This window comes from Phacochoerus africanus, chromosome 3, assembly GCF_016906955.1.
Source record: "Phacochoerus africanus isolate WHEZ1 chromosome 3, ROS_Pafr_v1, whole genome shotgun sequence".
Taxonomy (NCBI): domain Eukaryota; kingdom Metazoa; phylum Chordata; class Mammalia; order Artiodactyla; family Suidae; genus Phacochoerus; species Phacochoerus africanus.
This window is the reverse complement of record NC_062546.1, coordinates 170,947,606-170,968,585: the sequence shown is the minus strand read 5'-3', so window position 1 is coordinate 170,968,585 and position 20,980 is coordinate 170,947,606. Positions and strand designations below refer to the sequence as shown.

The window sequence follows — 20,980 nt, the reverse complement described above, 5'->3', positions numbered from 1 at the left end:
ACTTTTACATGCAAAAAAAAAGGAATAACAAGTGAAAGAAACTGGTTTAGGTACTTTTTAAAACTTTTTCACATTTAGCCTTTGATTCCAACTCTTTGATGTCTATGCTGATCCATGGTATCATCTTTTTTTTCTTTTTAGGGTTGCACCCATGGCATATGGAGGTTCCCAGGCTAGGGGTTGAATGGGAGCTGGAGCTGCCAGTCTACACCGCAGCCACAGCAACGCTGGATTTGAGGCGCTTATGGCAACGCTGGATCCTTAACCCACTGAGTGAGGCCAGGGATCAAACCGGAGTCCTCATGGTACTAGTCAGGTTCATTACTGCTGGGTCATGACAGGAACTACATGGTATCATCTTTTGATGGTATCGTCCAGGAGTTTGATGATGCAGCATTTCTTAAAATAATCCATAAAAGAACTAAGAGTCATTGGAGCTGGGCTCCTAAGCTGATCTTGCAATTACATAGCCTACTTTTGACTCCAGCTTCAAGAATATTGCTAAACACTTCTGAGTCACTTCTTCACAACCATTTGGTTTCTAGAGGTTAAAGGAAAAAAAAAAAAAAAAAAAAGCTCTCCTGTCTTCCAAGTCACTGACACCCACTCTACAAGTTTTTTATGCTGGCATGCTTGATGCTCACACATGTGTAATGGTAAACTCAGTCACAACTGCAGCATGGCTAACGGCTATTGTAAGATACTACTGATTGTAAGATGATCCTGATTTCACATTGAATGCACATCTCAAAATAGATTAAAAAGGGTGAAATATCAATTTTCTTTCCTATTTAGTTAAACTGGAGGATAATTCCTGAGGAACAGTAAGGAGTGAGGTTTATTTTGCCAATAATACTCATTTACTTTGTTTTGTTTTTGTTTTTTTCCTTTTTTCGGCCTATGGAACTCCAGGACGGGATCAGATCCCTGCAGTGGCAGCCTATGCTGCAGACACGGCAATGCTCAACCCACAGTCCTGGTCTGGGGGTTGAACCCGCATCCCTGTGCTCCAGAGATGCTGCCAATCCCATTGAACAACAATGGGAACTCCAATAACGCACATTTTTACTCTTATAAACATTCTGAGTGATAAAAATGATTCGGGATACTGATTACAGAGATTATCTCCACAGTCTAATGATTCTCAATTTTTTTTTTTACTCCAAATCCCTTTCACCATAACACATAATTGTGCAAATTCCCTCAATCATCTAGACATTTTTGTGTTGCATGCTAAAGAAGGAAATTTAAAGATTTTATTATAGATGATCCTATTATTAAACATTTATTATGAAGTTCATTTTTAAAATGGTCTTTAATATTTTAATATGTATTTATTACATGATAAATTTTTACTTTTTCCATCTGTACACACACACTATTTCATTTACTTTGTGTAGAAGAAAGCAGATTTCTTGATAAACAAGCTTAAGAATAATGTTTATATTGTGTCTGGTTTGGAGACAGAATATGTATTAAAAGAAAGATTGAAATTTAACTATCTTTTCCTGTCAAAAACTATTTTCATGACCTAATATTTGGTTTGCATGTAAAATAAACTACTGGCTTAGTCTTAGAATTTTGTGTACATATAAATAAAAGACATCTGATTGTGTCTTACAGGCAGGCTTTTCCTTTTATTTATTTATTTATTTATTTTGAGATTTCTGGTTTTTATTTAAAATTTTCTGTGCAACACATCGAATTAAGTGTTGGAACCTAAACATTTTAGTTTTAGCGCAAATGCTTTAGGCAATACCAGTGTCCCACGCCATCACCCCTTTCCAGAGAAATCCATTTAAAAGCAATTTCATATTTAATTTCTCTAAATTTCTTAGAATTAACATAAAAATCACAACTCTAAAAGTAGCCCCACAATCAGCGTGTCAGGGTTGCATTCCACCTGTTTTTCTAGAGTTCTCTTGTGGTGCACACAGTGCGTTAAAGATCTGGTGTTGTCACTGCAGTGGCTTGGGTTTTGCTGCTGTGGTGAGGATTAGATCACTGGCCTGGTGAACTTTCACTTGCTGGGGGTGTCGTCAGGACAAAAAAATTCAACATTTGGTGGTGTCTGGTCTGGCCTGGTCTGGTCTGGTCTGGTGGTGTCTGGTTGTGTTTGGTCATGTCGTGTCTGGTCTGGTCTGGTCATGTCTTGTTTGGTCTGGTCTGGTCTGGTCTGGTGGTGTCTGGTCCTGTCTTGTCTGGTCTGGTATCGTCATGTCTGGTTGTGTCTGGCCGTGTCTGGTCTGGCCTGGTCAAGTCATGTCTGGTCTGGTCTGATCTGGTCTTGTCTGGTCTGGTCTGGTCCAGTCATTTATGGTCTGGTCTGGTCTGGTCTGGTCATGTCTGGTCCGGTCATGCCTGTCATTTCCGGTCGTGTCTGGTCTGATCCGTTCTGATCCAGTCTGGTACTGTCTGATCCAGTCGTTTCTGGTCTATTCCAGTCTGGTCTGGTCATATCTGGTCTGATCCGGTCTGGTCCAGTAGGTTTTTCCTTTTAAACAATGGGTCATCTTTATTCCCAATTATTAAAAAGCTAATTTGGATATAATGGCTGTCACATTTTCTTTTTACTGATTTTTTTATGTACAAGAGTCATCTTGATATATGATACAAGTATTCTGATCAGATGAATGTGACTTAAAAATCTGGTAAATAGGAGTTCCTGCTGTGGCACAGTAGAGATGAATCCAACTAGGAACCATGAGGTTGCGGGTTCAATCCCTGGCCTCACTCAGTGGATTAAGGATCTGGCGTTGCCGTGAGCTGTAGTTGCAGATGCAGCTCAGATCTGGTGTTGCTGTGGCTGGCGGCTATAGCTCCTAAAGGACTCCTAGCTTGGAAACCTCCATGTGCTGCAGCTGCGGCCCTAAAAAGCAGGGGAAAAAAAAAAAAAAAAAAACCTGGTAAATAGTATCTTCAAGGGAATTTTTTAAATTATTGTCATGTTAATTAAGCCTCCTTATTAGCTTGTGTTTAAGTATTCATGTTCTTTTTGCTTCTCGTCTTTAAAACAACAGATACAAAAGGTACAAGTAAAACGTGGAAAATAATAAAAGTAAAAGAAAACTGTCAAATGTTTAAAAAAAATATTCTGGTTGTAAGCAATGGTAAAGTGTGAGATAAGACAGGAGAAACACCGAGGCGGGTAAATACCATCAAAGGGTCTCTACCCACCTCCCCTCATGCCTTCTCTAAGTGTCTTTGGAAGGTCTCAAACCACTTCATTTTGAAGTGAAAAAAATACACACACACATATATACATACACACATATATATTTATGCATCTATGTGTATACAAATTATTCACCGATACAAAACAGAAATGGAAATGTACTGGTTTTTGGTTTGTTTGTTTTTTGTCTTTTTTTTTTTTTGTCGTCTTTTCTAGGGCCATACCACAGCATAAGGAGGTTCCCAGGCTAGGGGTCTAATTGGAGCTGTAGCCTCTAGCCTACACCACAGCCACAGCAACGTGGGATCCGAGCCACGTCTGTGACCTATTCCACAGCTCATGGCAACACCAGATCCTCAACTCACTGAGTGAGGCCAGGGATCGAACCCGCAGCCTCATGGTTCCTAGTTGGATTTGTTAACCACTGCGCCACGACGGGAACTCCTGTACTGGTTTTTGAAAACTTGTACCCTAACACCTTCCAGAAACCCCATGGGCTCACAAGTCACTAGAAGGCCTGATGGCATTTTATACAAGGTTCCAACCATAGGCATCGCTAGGTTTAAACCTGCAGTCCACTCTTCCCCCTCCCCTCAGAAGGCTTTCATTGCCTAAAAAAAAAGTTTGTTGCCTTTTCCTGTCCTTTCATACTGGTGGCTGTGGGGATCTGAGAAGGAAGTCCTTTCTGTGTCACAATTTCTTAGTGTCCATCTTCTACACCACTAGGACAATGTACAGAATTATGTAAAATATATTGGAGAAAGCTGGACATTAAGGCCATCATGCAAGTACTACAAAGTAACACAAGATGCTGGTATTAAGGAATAAAATGCTAATATTTGGTTAAAATTCCCATTTGCATTTGTATGGTTGGTGCCATACAGGCATTCTCTTGAGTCTTCCCTTTTTTTGGCTGCCCCGGGACATATGGGGTTTGGGCCAAGGATCAGATCCGAACTGCAGTCTCCACCTCAGCTGCAGCTGTGGCTATGCAGGATCCTTAACCCATTGTGCTGGGCCAGGGATTGAACCTGCGTCCCAGCACTCCCAAGCTGCTGCCGATCCCGTTGTGCCACAGAGGAAACTCTGAGTCTTCGTTTTTAAGCTTCATTCAGGGGCAGGTTAAAACCTTCCTCACCTAACAATGTAGAGTCTAAGGATTTATACACAGAGAGTGTGTGTGTGCACGCGTGGGCATGCACGCACGCATTCATGTGTGTGCACACATGCAAAGCACTTAGAACACTTACAAGACAAACAAAATCCCTAAATCAATTACATTTCAGCACCTGGGATATCTATAAGTACCATAAATATCTGCATCAGAAAGAAAAAAGTCTTTGCACCCTAAGTTTGAAAGAAGAAAGATGTTTTTTAGGCATAAGCATCATTTTTTAAAAAACTATATGTTTCATCTTCCTATTTATTTCATTTACTCTTTGGAACTGTTTTTTGTTTGCTTTGCAAACAGGTCATGTGGCTTTTACATTTTTTATTTGCTTCTTAACCAGGTTGTGTGGCTATCATCTATTTTGCCCACCCCAGACTAGCCTTAAAGCAAACACTTGAAATATTCTGAACATTCAAGTCCAGATAGGGAACCAGCTCCTATTTCCTTTTATTCCTCTGTTTTGTTCTTAAATCTTCATCCCGTGGCTCTTCTTACTCTACTTATCTTTAGGCTTCTCAGAGGATTTCTGCTCTTTGGAGATACCCTTGGGGCAGCCCATGTAGATGAAGGGGAGCTTCACAAGCAGAGGGAAAAAAAGACCTGGTGACATCAAACAGTGACTCCCTCCAGAAGGGAGAGATGCACCACTTGGTCATTTTATTGCTTCAACTGTGGTGCTTCAGTCAAGTGAGAGGAAACAGCTTACATGTTTTCTGCTTTTTCTGGCTCTCTTCCTAGCCTTTTCTCTATTCTGAGCATGAACAAATTCCTCCATAAGAGAGGAAAAGATTCATCAAATCCTTAGGCAATCTCTGGAGAAATAAACCTTCTCAGGAGTTTTAGGTTTGGGGAGGTGCAGGGAGTATATAGGAACGTCGTTGGGAGGCGTCAATCAGTATTTCATTTTTCACTGTTAAAGTTAATTTAGAACAATAAGATACATGGCAGTGATCGAGATTTCCATTTGCTTTTCCCTGGGCCACTTTTTTTTTTTTTTTTTTAGGGTCGCACCAGTGGCATATGGAGGTTCCCAGGCTAGGGGTCGAATCAGAGCTATAGCTGGCCACAGCCACAAGCACAGCAACATGGGATCTGAGCTGTGTCTGTGACCTACACCATAGTTCACAGCAACGCCGGATCCTCAACCCACTAAGCCATGCCAGGGATTGAACCTGTGTCTGCATGGATACTAGTCGGGTTCATTAAACACTGAGCCACGATGGGAACTCCTTCCCTGGGCCCCTCTTAATATTTGGAAGTTTGCAGCAAAAATCTGACCATGAGGAACATCTCAGGCAGTGACAATTTTCCATAGTCCTAAATCCAGCAGCTGCTGGCATTAGTTTTAAGAGAACTTACCTCCCGAATAAATCCTTCTTTAAAACCCAGCCTACCACATCGTGGATGAACCTTGAAAACATTACACGAAGTGAAAATAAGCCACACATGGAAGGACAAATACTGTATGGCTTCGCTAATAGGAGAGATCACTAGAGTGGTCAAAGTCGTAGAGACAAAGTGGAATAGTGGTTACCAGGGGCTGAGGGGAGGGAGTAATGGGGAGTGACTGTTTCATGGGTACAGAGATTCATTTTGGGATGATGAAAAGTTCTGAAGATGGAGGGTGGTTGTACTTGATGCCACGCAGCTGTACATTTGAAAATAGTTAAAACGGTAAATTTTAGGTTATACATATTTAACACAATACCAAGAAGGTACAGATGAAAATAAAAAACGTAAAACTGCATCACAACGAAGGTCAAGAAAAAAATTCTTTAAAATATCCAGAGAAAATGAGAAATCACATGAAAGAGAGAGAGACAGTAAGGCTAAAAGCAAAATTCTCTGCAATTAGGCTAAAAGCAATCTTCACAAGAGCAGCAATGGAAGACAAAGCAGGAAAACAATAGTGCCAGAGTTCTGAGGGAAAATCACTGTCAACCTAGAATCATATCCACAGCAAGACTGACGACCTTTCAAAGATGAGAGCTTATCTTAAGAAACAAAAACAAGAGTTTGCCACCAACAGGTTGACACTAAAGAAAGTTCTCAAAGATTTACATCAAAAGAAAGGAAAATTATTCCTAAAGCATGATTGAAAGTGCACGAAGGCATGATGAATATTTTCAAATTTATTTGCACTTAACGAAAATAGCTTCAAAGTGTATAAAGCAAAAATGCATAGAACTCCGACAAATCTACAACATGCTGAATAATTTCTATACATTTTCACTGATAGTTTAAACAGACAAAAATTATATAAATAAGATGTGACTAACACAACGAACAACCTTGCAATTTTGACCATATGTAAAAACCTGTTCAACAATTCAAGAATACACATTCTTCTCAAACATACAGGAAATAACTACAAACACTGATCATGTACTGGGCCAGCGCTTCTTACAAAGTCAGTGCTACTTCACTATCTTTGGTGAAACACCGGATGTTTCTCAATTTTTTGCTAACTTTTAAATTGAAGTATAGTTATTACAAAATATTGAATATTGAATGTAGTTCCCTAAAGTAGATCCTCGTTGTTTATTTTATATATAGGAGTGTGTATATGTTAATTGCAACCTCCTAATTTATCCCTCCCCTTCTTTTCCCTTTGGTTACCATAAATTTGTTTTCTATGTCTGTGGAGTCTAATTCTGCTAACCTTTAATTTTGAAATAATTTTAAATTTAAAGTTGCAAGAATAGTAAGAAGACCTCTTTTACATCCTTCAAACAAGTTCACCAATTGCCAACATCTTGCCTCTTTGGTTTTATCATCTATCTATCTATCTATCTATCTATCTATCTATCTATCTATCTACCTATCTATCTATCTTTTCTGAAGCAGTGGAGGGTGAGTTGCAGATACCATGACTTCACCCTTAAATACTTCCATATGTGTTTTCTAAGAACAAGAGCATTCTTGACATAACAGTGCAATTATCAAAATCAGGAAATTTAATATTGATCCAGTAGCACCCTCTAATCTGCAGTCCACATGTAAATTCCATCCATTATCCTAGTGTTCTTTAGCTCCATCTCCCCAGGAATCCAATCTAGCACCAGGCATTGTGTTTAGCTGGAATGTCTCTTTAGTCTCTCTCTCTTTCTTTTTTTAAGGGCTGCACCTGTGGCATATGGAAGTTCCCAGGCTAGGGGTCAAATCAGAGCTGTAGCTGCCAGCCTGCACCACAGCCACAGCAACACCAGACCTGAGCCTCATCTGTAACCTACACCACAGCTCATGGCAACGCCAGGTCCTTAACCCACTGAGCGAGGCCAGGGATCAATCTGCATCCTCATGGATACTAGTCAAGTTCATTAACCACTGAGCCACGATGGAAACTCCCAGTCTCTTTTAATCTAGAATGTTTCCTCAGTTTTTCTTTGCTTCCCCCCCTCTCCCCCCCGCCCAGGCCCCCATCAAGCCATTTTACCGAGGGGCTTTGGGGAGGACAATGAGACTGATGTCTCTCTCCCAGCCAGAATCTCCCCAGCTTTACGATCACTGAAAGGCAGTTTTTCTTTGCTTTTAAAACCTTCACTCTGTAAGGGAACAGAAAATGCCATCCCCAAATACGTCACTCTGGCATAAGGATTATTATGAGCTGAGGGCAAGTGAGAAAAAGCAAACACAAGGATGAGCTCTTTGCCCTCCGCATCTGCCGGAGAGGAAGGCATAAGGTCCCTTGTGAAAGCGTCCCTCACCCCCTTCCCAACTCAGGAGGGGAGACCAACCTTATCCCTAGATATAGAAATGGCACCAAGAAGAACGTACTTAAACAAACCTGGCTAAGTAACCCTTGACTACATGCAGGTCCTCCAGATACATATTAACCTTCCCCACTTAGCATCCCTAAAGAGTCCAGAAACCCCTTTCCTTTGTTTTGTTACTTCTCTACAAGTGTATTGTTCTTTGTCAGAACTGGATAAAAAGCCTTCAAACCTAGCTATTTCTTTGGGGATTTGCTCTTCTTTTTATGAAGCTACTTCCCCTGTGTCACATAAAACTTTTAACATAAAAAATGTGTATGCCTTCCTCTGGTTGATCTGTCTTTTGTTAATTTGTTTCACAGATCCATCCATCTCAGAGGACATAGGAAATTTTTTTCCTCCCCTCCAACTTCTTAAAGAGTACAGTCTAGTTACATTGTAGAATGTTCCTCAAGCTGAGTTTATCTGATGCTTCCTTAGATTGATTCAGGTTATGCTTTTTTTTTTTTAGGAAAACCACAGATGTGATACTGGCTCCTCAGTGCATCATATTAGGAAGCACATGAGGTCAGACAGCCCCCCCCCCACCTTTTTAGGGCCACACCCATGGCATATGTAAGTTCCCAGGCTAAGGGTTCAATCAGAGCTGCAGCTGTCAGCCTACGCCACAGCCACAGCGACATCAGATCCGAGCTGCATCTTTGGGCTACACCACAGCTCACAGCAACACTGGATCCTTAACCCACTGAATGGGGCCAGGGATTGAACCTGCATCCTCATGGATACTAGTCAGGTTCTTAATCTGCTGCACCACAGTGGGAACTGCCAAACAGCCCCATTTTTAATAAAACTAATCACTTGGTTAAGATGATGTCTGCTAAATTCTCTATTATAAGTTAGTATTTTTATTTTGCAATTAATATGAAATTTGTAGAGAGGTACTTTGAGACTATATAAACAAATGTTCCATTCCTCATCAAACCTTCCTCTTTAGTTTAGCATTGAGAATTTGTGTTCCAACCATTTACTACTATATTGGAAAGCAGTGATTTTCTAATTCCATCATGGCTTCTCCAGTTATTAGTTGCCATTCTGCTGTAAAAAGGAGCTTTCTTTCTTACCTGTCTTCCTCTCTCTCTTCAGTATGGACTTATGTCTTCTTATATTATTCAATGTTATAATACATTATTCTCATTATTTCCTAGGATGCTCAGAATGCATCAGCTTTGGCCACTGGGACTCTCTTGAAGGTGCTTCCCACATTCTATCGACATATTTCCATCATTTTTTGGGTCATTTTGTTAAAAATGTCTTGGCCTACCAAGATGTGCCTGGTTCACATTACACGTGCCCTGCCCTAGCTTTAGAACTGCCCATTTCTCTAAAAAGTCCTAGTTCTTTTTTTTGTTTTGTTTTTGTTTTTGTTTTTTAGGGCCGCACCCTCGCCATGTGGGAGTTCCCAGGCTAGGGGTCTAATCAGAGCTACAGCTGCCAGCCTGCACCAGAGCCACAGCAATGCAGGATCCAAGCCACATCTGCAACCTACACCACAGTTCATGGCAACGCCGGATCCTTAACCCACTGAGCAAGGACAGGTATTGAACCTGAAATCTCATGGTTCCTAGTCAGATTGGTTTCTGCTGCACCATGACGGGAACTCCCTAGTTCTTTTTAGTAGGGAATGGTATGAAGAAGTCAATATCTAAGTAGCAAACCAATACATATAAAATACAATAATAAATTTCATTTTAAAAACATGTACCCAACAGAATCAAACACAAATCCTCTCTGAGAGAACACACCTCATTCAAGCCCTCAAAAAAAAAAAAAAATCCACAAATAAAATTCCAAGGAGAATTAGCATATCATTGTCAAAAACAGCTAATCATGCATGGAAAAAAATACCATATGCAAGAACCAAAAGAAACAATACACAACAGAAAAGAACCTAACAAGAACTTTTACCCAAATATGTCAGGGCTTAGAGAGAAAATTATAAAACTTTTCAAAAAGGCATTAAAGATGAACAGATGGAGAAATATACTGTGCATAAAAGCTGGAAGACAATATTACAAAGGTGTTAATTATCCTAAAAGTGATCTATAATTTCAATGTAATTCCAGTGAAAATCCTGCTAGACTTTTTCATGAAACCTGAAACACTGAATGTAAAATTTATATGGAGAATCAAAGGGGAAAAATAGCCAGCACCACTTCTGAGGAAGAAGATGAAGTAAGTGGTGAGATGTTTCTAGCAAATATCAAGTATTATGATAAAGCTATAGAAATTAGTACAGTGGGACACTGCTATAGGGACAGATAAATTGACCCCAGTGGAACAGAGTAAGAGAGCCCAGAAACAGACCAACCTGATATATGAGAGATCTGGCATGGCAGATCACTAAAGAAACTGGGTAAGAAAATCGATTAGCATAAAAAAGTCAATTTCCAATGTATTAAAGATTTAAAGTGAAAGGAAAAATTTTACAAGTTTTAAAAGAATATAATGGATAAAATCATTCTGACCTCAGGCTGAGAAGGATTTTTTAAACAAGAAACAAAAGGGCTAACCATAAAGGAAAAGACTGATAAGGCCAGCAATACTAAACTTAAGAACTTTTAGGAGTTCCCATCGTGGCTCAGCAGAAACGAATCTGACTAGGATCCATGAGGACGCAGGTTCAATCCCTGGCCTCCCTCAATGGGTTAAGGATCCGGCATTGCCATGAGCTATGGTGTAGGTCGCAGACAAGGCTCAGATCCTCAGTCACTGTGGCTGTGGTGTAGGCCAGGAGCTACAGCTCTGGTTCATCCCCTAGCTTGGGAACCTCCATATGCCATGGGTGTGGCCCTAAAAAGACAAAAAAAAAAAACCCCAAAATGTCCATCCACAGAAAAGAAAGTGCATCCACCTAGATCAACACGGTTAAGTCTCAGAAACACACCGAGTGAAAAAAAAAAGCAAATCACAAGCGACTAAAAGTAATATAATACTGTTTTTATAAAAACTCAAAAGCAGGTAAAATAATGTTTTGAAAATACCTTAAAAATATAAAAAGCTGATTATAAAAAAAGGGTAAGGGAATGAAGTTCAGGGTAGAAGCCCCTCTGATGGCGGGGGTGGGGGGTGCAGGCTGATGGGACAGCAGCCCAGGTGGTCGGGGAGTATCGATGATGTTCTGGCTGTTACACTAGGTAGAGGATTCACGGAGTTCCCTCTGCTACACTTCTTCATCTGCATCGGGCTTCTCAACCTTGACACTACTGACATTTCTGTCTGGATACACCTTTGTTCTGGGGGGCTGGCCTGTGCATTATAAGATATTTAGTAACATCCCTAGTCCCTACCTACAAGATGCCAGGAGCACTCTGCCCCCCGGCTGTGACAATAAATGTGTCCAGACACTGCAAAGGTCCCTGGGAAGCAAAATTGATCCTGGCTGAGAATCACTGATGTACGTATTTACATATTTTGAATGTTTTAAACGTTCCATAATAATACAAAGTTTTAAAGTGACGAGTAGAAGTTTTGCTGTCTGGGAAGCACAACTAGGAAGTGATCATTAAGAGCTGAGAAAGCCAGAGCCTGCTAAAGGCCTTTGAAGTGACAGTGCAGAGCAGTGAGAGCTGACAGTTTCAGGGGAGGGGTTGACTAGCAGGTGATATTTCTAGAAATGGTACTGGGTATCAGGAAATCAATGACTCCAGATACAATGGAGGAAAATTCAACTTTTCTCAGTTCTTTGGGAAATCAAAAGCTTAGGTACCCATTTAGGTGGGTTTTTTGGTTGTTGTTTTTGTTTGTTTATAGACAGGGCCTTCTGTTTAAATAACATCTTCTAAGGAAAGGAAAGAAGTCCATATATTTCATTACCTTTGAAGAGGTGGCTGTGGCTGCAAAGTCACTGTGCAAGTGACTGGGATATTTCCAGGAATCAGACCTGGATAACATAACACCTCTCCTCCAGGATGACAAGTGGCTGAGAGCCCACACTCACCCCCTGCACCCCATTAATCCAAGAGCCTCTCCAACAGTTCAGTTGTACTTGATAGCATCTACGTGGTTCCTACATCTGCACCATAGGTCCCCTTAGCCCCTCATGGGAAGAGTTTACTATAGTTATTTTTAAAACATAGAAACATAGATGCAAAGAGCATACATGGATTTTTCAAGATAACATAATCCAGAGTAATTGACTAGAAATAGAATTGGCATGAAAATCAGGCCTACAGAATCTTGGTACTTAAGTTTTTTCAGCAGGCAGATAGGCGCGATGTGTGTGTGAGTGTGTGTGTGTGTGTGTGTGCATGCATGTGTGCATCTGTGGTTTGGGAGTATATGTATGTCTTTATGAGGACAAGGGAAAAATAAAGGATTGAAGAGAAGAGCTGGAAGGAGGGGTACTGGTAGAAATATAGGATCAAGAAGATGCCTTGGTGGAGTTCCTGTCCTGGTGCAGCAGTAATGAACCCAACTAGCATCCATGAGGATGCAGGTTCGATTCCTGGCCTCGCTCAGTGGGTTAAGGATCCAGTGTTGCAGTGAGCTGTGGTGTAGGTCGCAGATGCTGCTTGGATCCCATGTTGCTGTGGCTGTGGCATAGGCCAGCGGTTACAGCTCCGCTTGGACCCCTAACCTGGATACTTCCATATGCCATGGGTGCAGCCCTGAAAAGACAAAAAAAAAAAAAAAAAAAGGAAGATGCCTTGGGCAAGACCTCTGTGAGTCTCAACTTCTTTAACTGCAAAAACTCATAGAATGATGGAAAAATTCAATGAGATACATATTGGAAAGTGCGTTATGTTTCTGTACACAAATGTGATTGTCATTATTAGAATTATTATTTAAAATGTATTTAAAATATAAAATTAAGGAATATTCACAGATAGGATGACTCACATCTTCTTGGCATGAGCTCTTACCATATGTCCAGTTCAGAAGAATACTCAGTAGCTCCCAGCAGGGCATCAGGAGGGCGGTACCAGAGAGTCACAACTTCTGAAGAGTATGTCTGGCTGGGAATGGACTTGGCCCGAGCAAGACCTGACCAACAGGGGAGAGCACAGAACTCGTTGTCCTGGGACCTCCTAGAGGGCCACAGAGATACATTCTGCCCAAAAGAGTCTAACTGGCAGAGTAAGCAACATTTAGAAAATAATGTACAGGGAGTTCCCTGGTGGTCTAGTAGTTAGGATTTGGTGCTTTCACCTCTGTGACCTGGGTTCAAACCCTGGTCTGAGAACTGAGATTCCATGTCAAGCTGCTGCACGCTGCAGCCAAAAAAAAAAAAAAAAAGCACAAACTTTGGTGCTTTTAATAGAGCTACTCAACTATCTGATTCTTGTGTACCTCTTTATCAAGTGACTTTCTCAAATTTTGGCCTATTTTACAGCTAGATGTGATCTTTCTGGTAGCTAAGTATGGCAAGGCAACTAACTTTTTGCCTATGATATGTGAGCTTCCAGATGGTGCACTTGACAGAGAGGTTAAGTATTGGTACCTCTTTTCCTTCCTCCAGGCTACAGTGAGAAGGAGGTGGCAGTCACCCCGAAATATGGGGTTAGACAATACCTAGGGATGCTGGAGCCACATGACAGAAGGAGAGGGGGCCAAGACACAATGAGGCCACCACAAAGCTCTTCTTAGGTCAGACCATTATGTGAGAGAAAGTTAAGCTTTGAGCACATGTACACCTCTGTAACTTGGGGTCTTTGCAACATCAATGAATGATCAGTCCATGACTAATAGGGCCACCCTCCATTTCTGAAGTCCAGGAATCCTCGGTTTAGCAGATAAAGGGTGGGCACTGTTCATCCACATTAGTTAGTTTGGTAGGACCTTAAATGAGTCATTCTGAAAATGACTCCTCTGCAAAACAAGAGGACTTTTGTCAGTGAACTATCTATCTCACGGAATCACATGACCTATAGCTGGAAAACACCTCAAGAGATGAGTTTACTATTGTGGGGAATTTGATAAATGAATGTCTGCTAAATGCTTGCTGAAGCTATAGCAGCCCCATTTCACATCTGCCAAACAGAGATGAGCGGTTCCTCAGCTTATATGGAACCAGTTTTTCAACAAAAATTTGCTGAGCACCTGCTATGGTGCCAGGCACTAAGGATACAACATAAGCAGAAATGGATCCAGGCTGCCTTCATAATGCTTATTATCTAATGGAGGAGACAAATTATCACATAAGTATATAGGTGTGTCATATGTATAATAATAAACTGTGATAAGTGCTAAAATGGAAAGGTAGTGATACCCAGGGGATATCTGCATCACTTTGATGGGAATAAAAGCCTCAGGTGCTCAAAATGTCTCATCTATATAAATACATAGGTGAGTGGGAACAGGTGTCCTGGGGCCTCCATTCCAGCAGGCGTCCATCCCACAGTCTGGGATTAACCTCTTTCTCCTGCCATCTGGGATAACTTTGATCTAGTCTGATGGAATGTGTACATCCATCTAGATTTAGGAAACCCTACCAAGTTCATTCTCCAAAACCTACCGAGTTCACTCAAAATTGGCCGGGAGGTAGTAGGGGCGCCCACGTTTTAGGATCTGATTAGACTGAGGCTTGATGGGCTCCTAAAGGAGCTACCAGTCTCACCCTATTTCTTGCCTCACTCTTCGTATATGGGGATTTGCTATCCTCACAAAGCATTAGGCTCCCCCAGCCCCACTTTTCAAAGGCCAGGCCTCCTCAATGCTTTAAACATGTACACACAAAGAGCATCATTGTTCACAGCTCAGAAAGAGACTCAGGGGGCGACTTACCAAAATCAGCCAGTTTGAGCTCTCCCAGGTGACTGATGAGTAAATTCTGAGGTTTCAGGTCCCTGTGAAGAACGTGTTGGTGGTGGATGTATGCCAGGCCCCGCAAAAGTTGAAACATGAAAAGCTGGAAGGAATGAACACCTTATCTAAGCAGATTTGAGCCACTATGTGTGGGTTTCTCCTCTAAATCAAAAACAGTCATCTGAAAGAGTATAGTAAAAGTGTCTCTTGAGAGACACACACACAAAAAAAAAAAGAAAGAAAAGAAAAGAAAATGAAGATTTTACATTCAAAGAGGAGAAAAAGGACAAGGAAAGTCAAGTAAGTAGACCATGTCCTAAACAAAGGGATTCTGGCTTTTCCTGACATCTCGCTTCTTTGATACTGAAGGAATTACCCTTCCTTAAAAATCTGAAGTTAAACTTTGAAGTTTCCTTTGGAACACTAGCTATTGATTTAGATGTGAAAGATTTAATTTTTTTTTCCCACTGATGAACTTGGCATACAAGATCAAAGTTGACCTGGAAATGATATTCGAAGGTTTACAACTGCTTAAGTTTTCCAGGCTCTCTGATATAAAAACCTTTTAAAAACAGAACACAGGGAGACCAGACTGGGAAATATATCCTGAGATGGTATTAGGAAATAAAGGAACCATTATCTTTTTAAACCTATTTTTAAAGTCTTCAGTTCAAAGTGAAAACAAGGGAAATATACGGTATAGATTCCGAGGGAAAAGATACCAAAATAAATTAGACCCCCCCAAAAAAAAAATCAAAAGAGAGTAAGGAATAAATAGTAGAGAGAAGTAAAAAAGTGGGGGGAGGGGGGTAACAACAGGAAAAATACATTCTGGGCCCACATGTTAAAATGTTGCATGTGGTTACAAGGCACAAAACCCAAAAGATCATTAGGTTCCCATCAATATAGAAGCTTAAAGAAAGAAAATAAGAATGCTTAGGGAGTTCCCATCGTGGTGCAGTGGTTAACGAATCCGACTAGGAACCATGAGGTTGCGGGTTCGGTCCCTGCCCTTGCTCAGTGGGTTAATGATCCAGCGTTGCCGTGAGCTGTGGTGTAGGTCACAGACGCGGCTCGGATCCCGAGTTGCTGTGGCTCTGGCGTAGGCGGGTGGCTACAGCTTCGATTGGACCCCTAGCCTGGGAACATCCATATGCCACAGGAGCGGCCCAAGAAATAGCAAAAAGACAAAAAAAAAGAATGCTTAGTATTCCAAGTGCCTGTCACTGTTTTCCAGCGCCACTGGCAACTGAGAATTCAAACTCCAATATTAGTGTGTACAAAGACCCGTGCCAACTGAGAACATGTTTCAGCAGCTTTGAAAAGAATGGGCCAGCTTCGGCCTTCCTGGGGACCCAAGCAAAGTGGCAGGTGCAGGACTGTGCAGATAAATGTACTTCTTCCATCACCTCTTGGAGACTAGGAACTTCAGAGATGCTAGATCCTGGAAGGACCTAACAATGACTTAAAGACATTAGAGTCAAGTTGATGAGCATCATGGTCTGACGGAAGCAGGATCCTGGGGAGTTTACCTCCCACAGCTGTGACTGTGTAGGCTCCATGCAGATCCAACGTCAGAGTCCCAAGCCATTTAAGAAGGTTAAAATTGTCTTGAGACGCCTACTTCAAATGTTCATTGGTCTATGAGTCTTCCCAGTGATTTCTCTTTCTGGTGCTTCAAACACATACGGTATTCATTTTACCATTCATCACATCACTCAGCTGCCGAAGCACAAAGATCTATGCCAACATTCAAACATTCCTATCGGTTATAAACATAAATGGTCATGGAAAAGACAATATAAAGGACCAACTTAAATTCCAGGTAAAAGATGCCATCATAAAAATAAGTTCTTTAGGAGTTCCCATTGCGGCTCAGCAGAAATGAACCTGACTAGTATCCATGAGGAGGCAGGTTCTATTCCTGGACCCATTCAGTGGGTTAAGGACCCAGCATTGCTGTGAGCTACGACAGTGTAGGTCGCAGACACGGCTTGGATCTGGCATTGCTGTGGCTGTGGTGTAGGCCTGCAGTCTCATTTGACTCCCAGCCTGGGAACTTCCATAAGCCACACCTGCAGCCCTCAAAAAAATTTTTTTAATTAAAAAAATTTTTTTTAAATTAGTTTTTCAATGTGATAGTACTAAGATAGAGACAGGTGACAGACAAAAGATAGATGGTGGCCAGCCAGGGACAGAGACAGGAGGAAAGGGAAAACAACATTTATTGAACACCCAGCACCTTTTGCAACCTTTAAAACAGCCCTGTGAGGAAGATGTGCTTGTCCCTGATTTATAGATAAGAAAAACAGCGCTCAAGGAAACATTAAAAGCATGTTTAGATGGCAAGGTGAAGAAACCTCCCCCTCTCCTGCCCCCCAACCAAGAGCCACAAATTCGCCTTTTTTCCTCTTTAAAAGGCAAACCAAAACAACAGAAAAACCACGTTTAGAAAGAGTCAGGGCAAGGTCTCAAATTCAGACCTGCCTGACACCACTCCACCATCCTGAGAAACCAGAGAAAAGACAGAAAATTAAACCCTAACTGGGCAGGAGAGAACTAGCTTGGCTGCGTTGGAGATGGAGCTTCTTAGTGGCCCAGCCTGAAATCCCTTTCATGTCCAAAGTGTAGACCATTCTCACTTCCTGGCCGCACCCACCGCCCACCTTCTTGGTCTCCAGCCTTTTTCCTCCCTGGCTCCCGTGTTTTGTCTATAAGCATTTGCTAATGGCGAACACTGCAGTCTTAAGGTGTGGGATTTCATAGCCACGCTTACGAAAACTGCAGGGTGTGCTGAGTAACCTACCTCCCCACCTACTTACTGCATAATCCCTTACAACCTGGATTCCTTCTTCCACACCGTAGACACTTCACCAATCTGATGGTGTCTTCTCACTCACCATCAAGCCAGATCATGACCCTTTCCACAGGGGTTTTCCATACCTGGGAGAAGGTTAGTTCTGTTTCCAACACAATGATGCTCTTGGGAACAAGGTAATTCCATTGGGCTAGTGCCACCTGGGCTAGAAGTCCCTCAAAACCATAGTCAGACCCTAGTCGGCCAATTCCTCCAGGGAAGCCCAAGTCCCTCCACTTACCAGGGATCCCTGGGATTTGTTCTTTGAGACATCTGACCCAGGCTGATCTCGCGAAGAGTCCCAGTCTGTCTTCCGTGATCACTAAAATAGAAGCCTATTTTTTTTTCCCCTCCCTAAAGCTCATCTCCACACTGCTTTCTGCTTCCTTTTATGTAACCCAGTATCCATCGTTCCTCTCTCTCTCAAACCTTTTCTTTTCTTTTTCTTTCTTTCTCTTTCTTTCTTTCTTTCTTTCTTTCTTTTTCTTTCTTTCTTTCTTTCTTTCTTTCTTTCCTTCCTCCTTCCTTCCTTCCTTCCTTCCTTCCTTCCTTCCTTCCTTCCTTCTTCTTTCTTTTCTTTTCTTTTCTTTTCTTTTCTTTTCTTTTCTTTTCTTTTCTTGGTTTGTTTGATTTTTCGGGCCACACCTGCAGCATATGGAGGTTCCCAGGCTAGGAGTCAAACTGGAGCTATAGCTGGCGGCCTCCGCCACAGCCATGGCAACGCCAGATGCAAGCTGCGTCTGCAACTTGCACCACAGCTCACCGCAACACCAGATCCTTGAGCAAGGCCAGGGATGGAACCCGAATCCTCAAGGATACTAGTCAGATTGGTTTCTGCTGTGCCACAATGGGAATGCCTCTCAAATTTTTTCACTGTTCACTTTTCACTCCTCGGTCCTGGTTTCATAACATCCTAAAAGCCAACCTCTGATGACTTTCCTTCTGTCTCCTTTTCCTTAAATGATCTTGGGTTCACTTCTTCCCTACAGCATTTTCAAGTGGATGCTAGTTTTTCTACAACTTACTCATACTTTCAATCACTGTGAGGTGGAGTCAGCGGCCAGTACCACTTCAAACCACTGCTTCTCCACCTTCAAGTAAGAACCCTGGTCCCTTGGACTTTTATACCATGGGGACTTTCATGCCATCCAGCTAAATTTCCCTCTACCTCTCTTCTCACTGTCATCTACCCAACTCCCATCATTCATTGGGCACCTGGATCACACTGTTGCTTCCTGGACATCAGTGCCCACGTGAACATGTCCAGCCAAACCTCTGCACTCCAATGACCTGATTTTCCAACCCACTTTAGCCCCTCACTCCCAGGTCACTCACTGGGTCTTGCCATCAGATGGAGTTTTTGTCCTCTAAGAGTGAAATTCATCCCCCTAAAAAATGGCTTCTGCTATAATCACTTTATCCATGGTTTTACCATGGTCATCAATGCCTTTTGCTATGAAAAGCCAATGGATACTTTTCGCTCCTTCCCTCTGCAGCATCTGATCCTGTCTTCCTTCCTTTTTAAAAAAAAAAATTTTTTTTGTCTTTTTGGGGCCACTCGCACAGCCTATGGAGGTGCCCAGACTAGGGGGTCTAAACAGAGCTACAGCCACCAGCCTACGCCACAGCCACAGCAACATGGGATCCAAGCTGCGTCTGTGACCTACATCACAGCTCAGGGCAATGCCGGATCCTTAACCCACTGAGTAAGGCCAGGGATCAAATCCAAGTCCTCATGGATGCTAGTCGGGTTCATTAACCGCTGAGCCACAACGGGAACTCCCTGCCTTCCTTCCTGAAGCTCTCTCTCCCCTTGGTGCCACAATCTTTTAATTTTTCTCCTATCTCTCTGACGGTTCTTTTTATAGGTTCCACTTGCTCCACTGATGGCTAATATATTGATATTCCTTTGGGCTCCATCCTTGACCTTCTCTTATCACCTCACACACTCCCCTAAGCCATCTTATCCACTGACATTGCTGAAATTAACAACTGTATTTTAATTATTTCAAAATCTTTAGCTCCGCCTCAGATCTCTTTCCTGAACTATTAGACCCAATATAGTCTGACGTTTACCTGGACATCTCATAATCACCTCAAACTCAGTATGCCAAAACATAACTTGCTCTAACCCTTTAAAATCTATTTTCTCCCATTTTTTTTTCTATTTTTGAATGGCACCATCATCCACCTAAATACTCAAAGCCAGAGAAAGCATAACTGACTCTTCCATCTCCTTTCGATTCTAAGTAATTAACTTCATATATGTCCATTTTTTCCACCATCAATTCACATCTGCACCACTGCCATCCTCATCAGCCTCACCAGATACGAGCATTTAGACAATGACTGGAGGAAGTGAGAGTATGGGGTAGGAGTAGAAAAAACAGGGAAGAGTAAGGTCAGGGGATGATAACATTTCAAAAAATAGTATTTTTCTCCTCCCAGTGCATTTGCCACAGTGTCATCACAGGCAGCTTTACTAAAAGGAAATCTGAATTTAGCACCTTGTTTAAAACCATTTAATGGCTCCTCATATGGAACAGCAAGACACAGCTGGGCCTTTCGAGCTCTGGCTCCTACTTACCTCTCAGGGCTCTTCTCTAACAACCCTCAACTCTGTTCATGCTAAACTCCGGCCTTATGGAACTATCTTCAGTTCCTGGAAGAGACCATACCCTCGCCGGCCTCCCAGTATTTTCACTGCTGCCTCTACTGTGGGGAACTCCTCCCTATTCCTACACACTTTGACTGGATAACACCTTCCTTGGTGCTTTCATATACCCCTAAATAAATTCCACTATTTATTAGTGTATCGCTCACAAATCCACAAGGTCCTTGCTGTCAAGTATGATTTTCAGCTGTATTTCTGGTGCTTAGGACACTCTCAACCCTGCCCTCCTTGAAACGGTTTCTTGCCTTGACTTCCACAAAAATGTATTCTTCTGGATCCTCTACAATCCTTTGTCCCTTGCTGTCCTGTTCCTCTTCTCACCCCTTGAAGGCAAAAGTTCTATCATAAGTTCTTTTCTCATTGTGTATTTGCTCTTTTGATCATCCATTCTCTTGTCTTTACGTACAAACTCCACGTGCCAATTGCCCTCAATCTCCATCGCCAGCATACATCTTCATCCTGAGAACCAATCTCTTCTTCAGCTGCCCACTGCCCGCTGCCCATTTCCCTTCGGCTGTCCCACCTCAATGAGGAGCTCATCATGTCTAAGACAGGACTCCTCCGCCTCCTCTCTAAATCAGCTTCC

General features: G+C 42.0%; 1 protein-coding gene across 5 annotated transcripts in view; it reads right to left on the bottom strand.

Moving 5' to 3' along the window:
• Window positions 1-20,980, bottom strand: part of CDK15 (cyclin dependent kinase 15) — a 108,858-nt gene that overhangs the window by 47,892 nt on the left and 39,986 nt on the right. For all 5 annotated transcript variants that reach the window (XR_007134058.1, XM_047773254.1, XM_047773251.1 and 2 more), the window contains exons 7-8: window positions 14,843-14,966; window positions 12,982-13,102 (exon numbers count right to left, since the gene is read on the bottom strand). Coding sequence is in view for 4 of the 5 variants with exons in the window: in XM_047773254.1 (XP_047629210.1) it covers window positions 12,982-13,102; window positions 14,843-14,966 (245 nt within the window). In the remaining variant the exon portion in view is untranslated. The remainder of the gene's footprint in view (window positions 1-12,981; window positions 13,103-14,842; window positions 14,967-20,980) is intronic.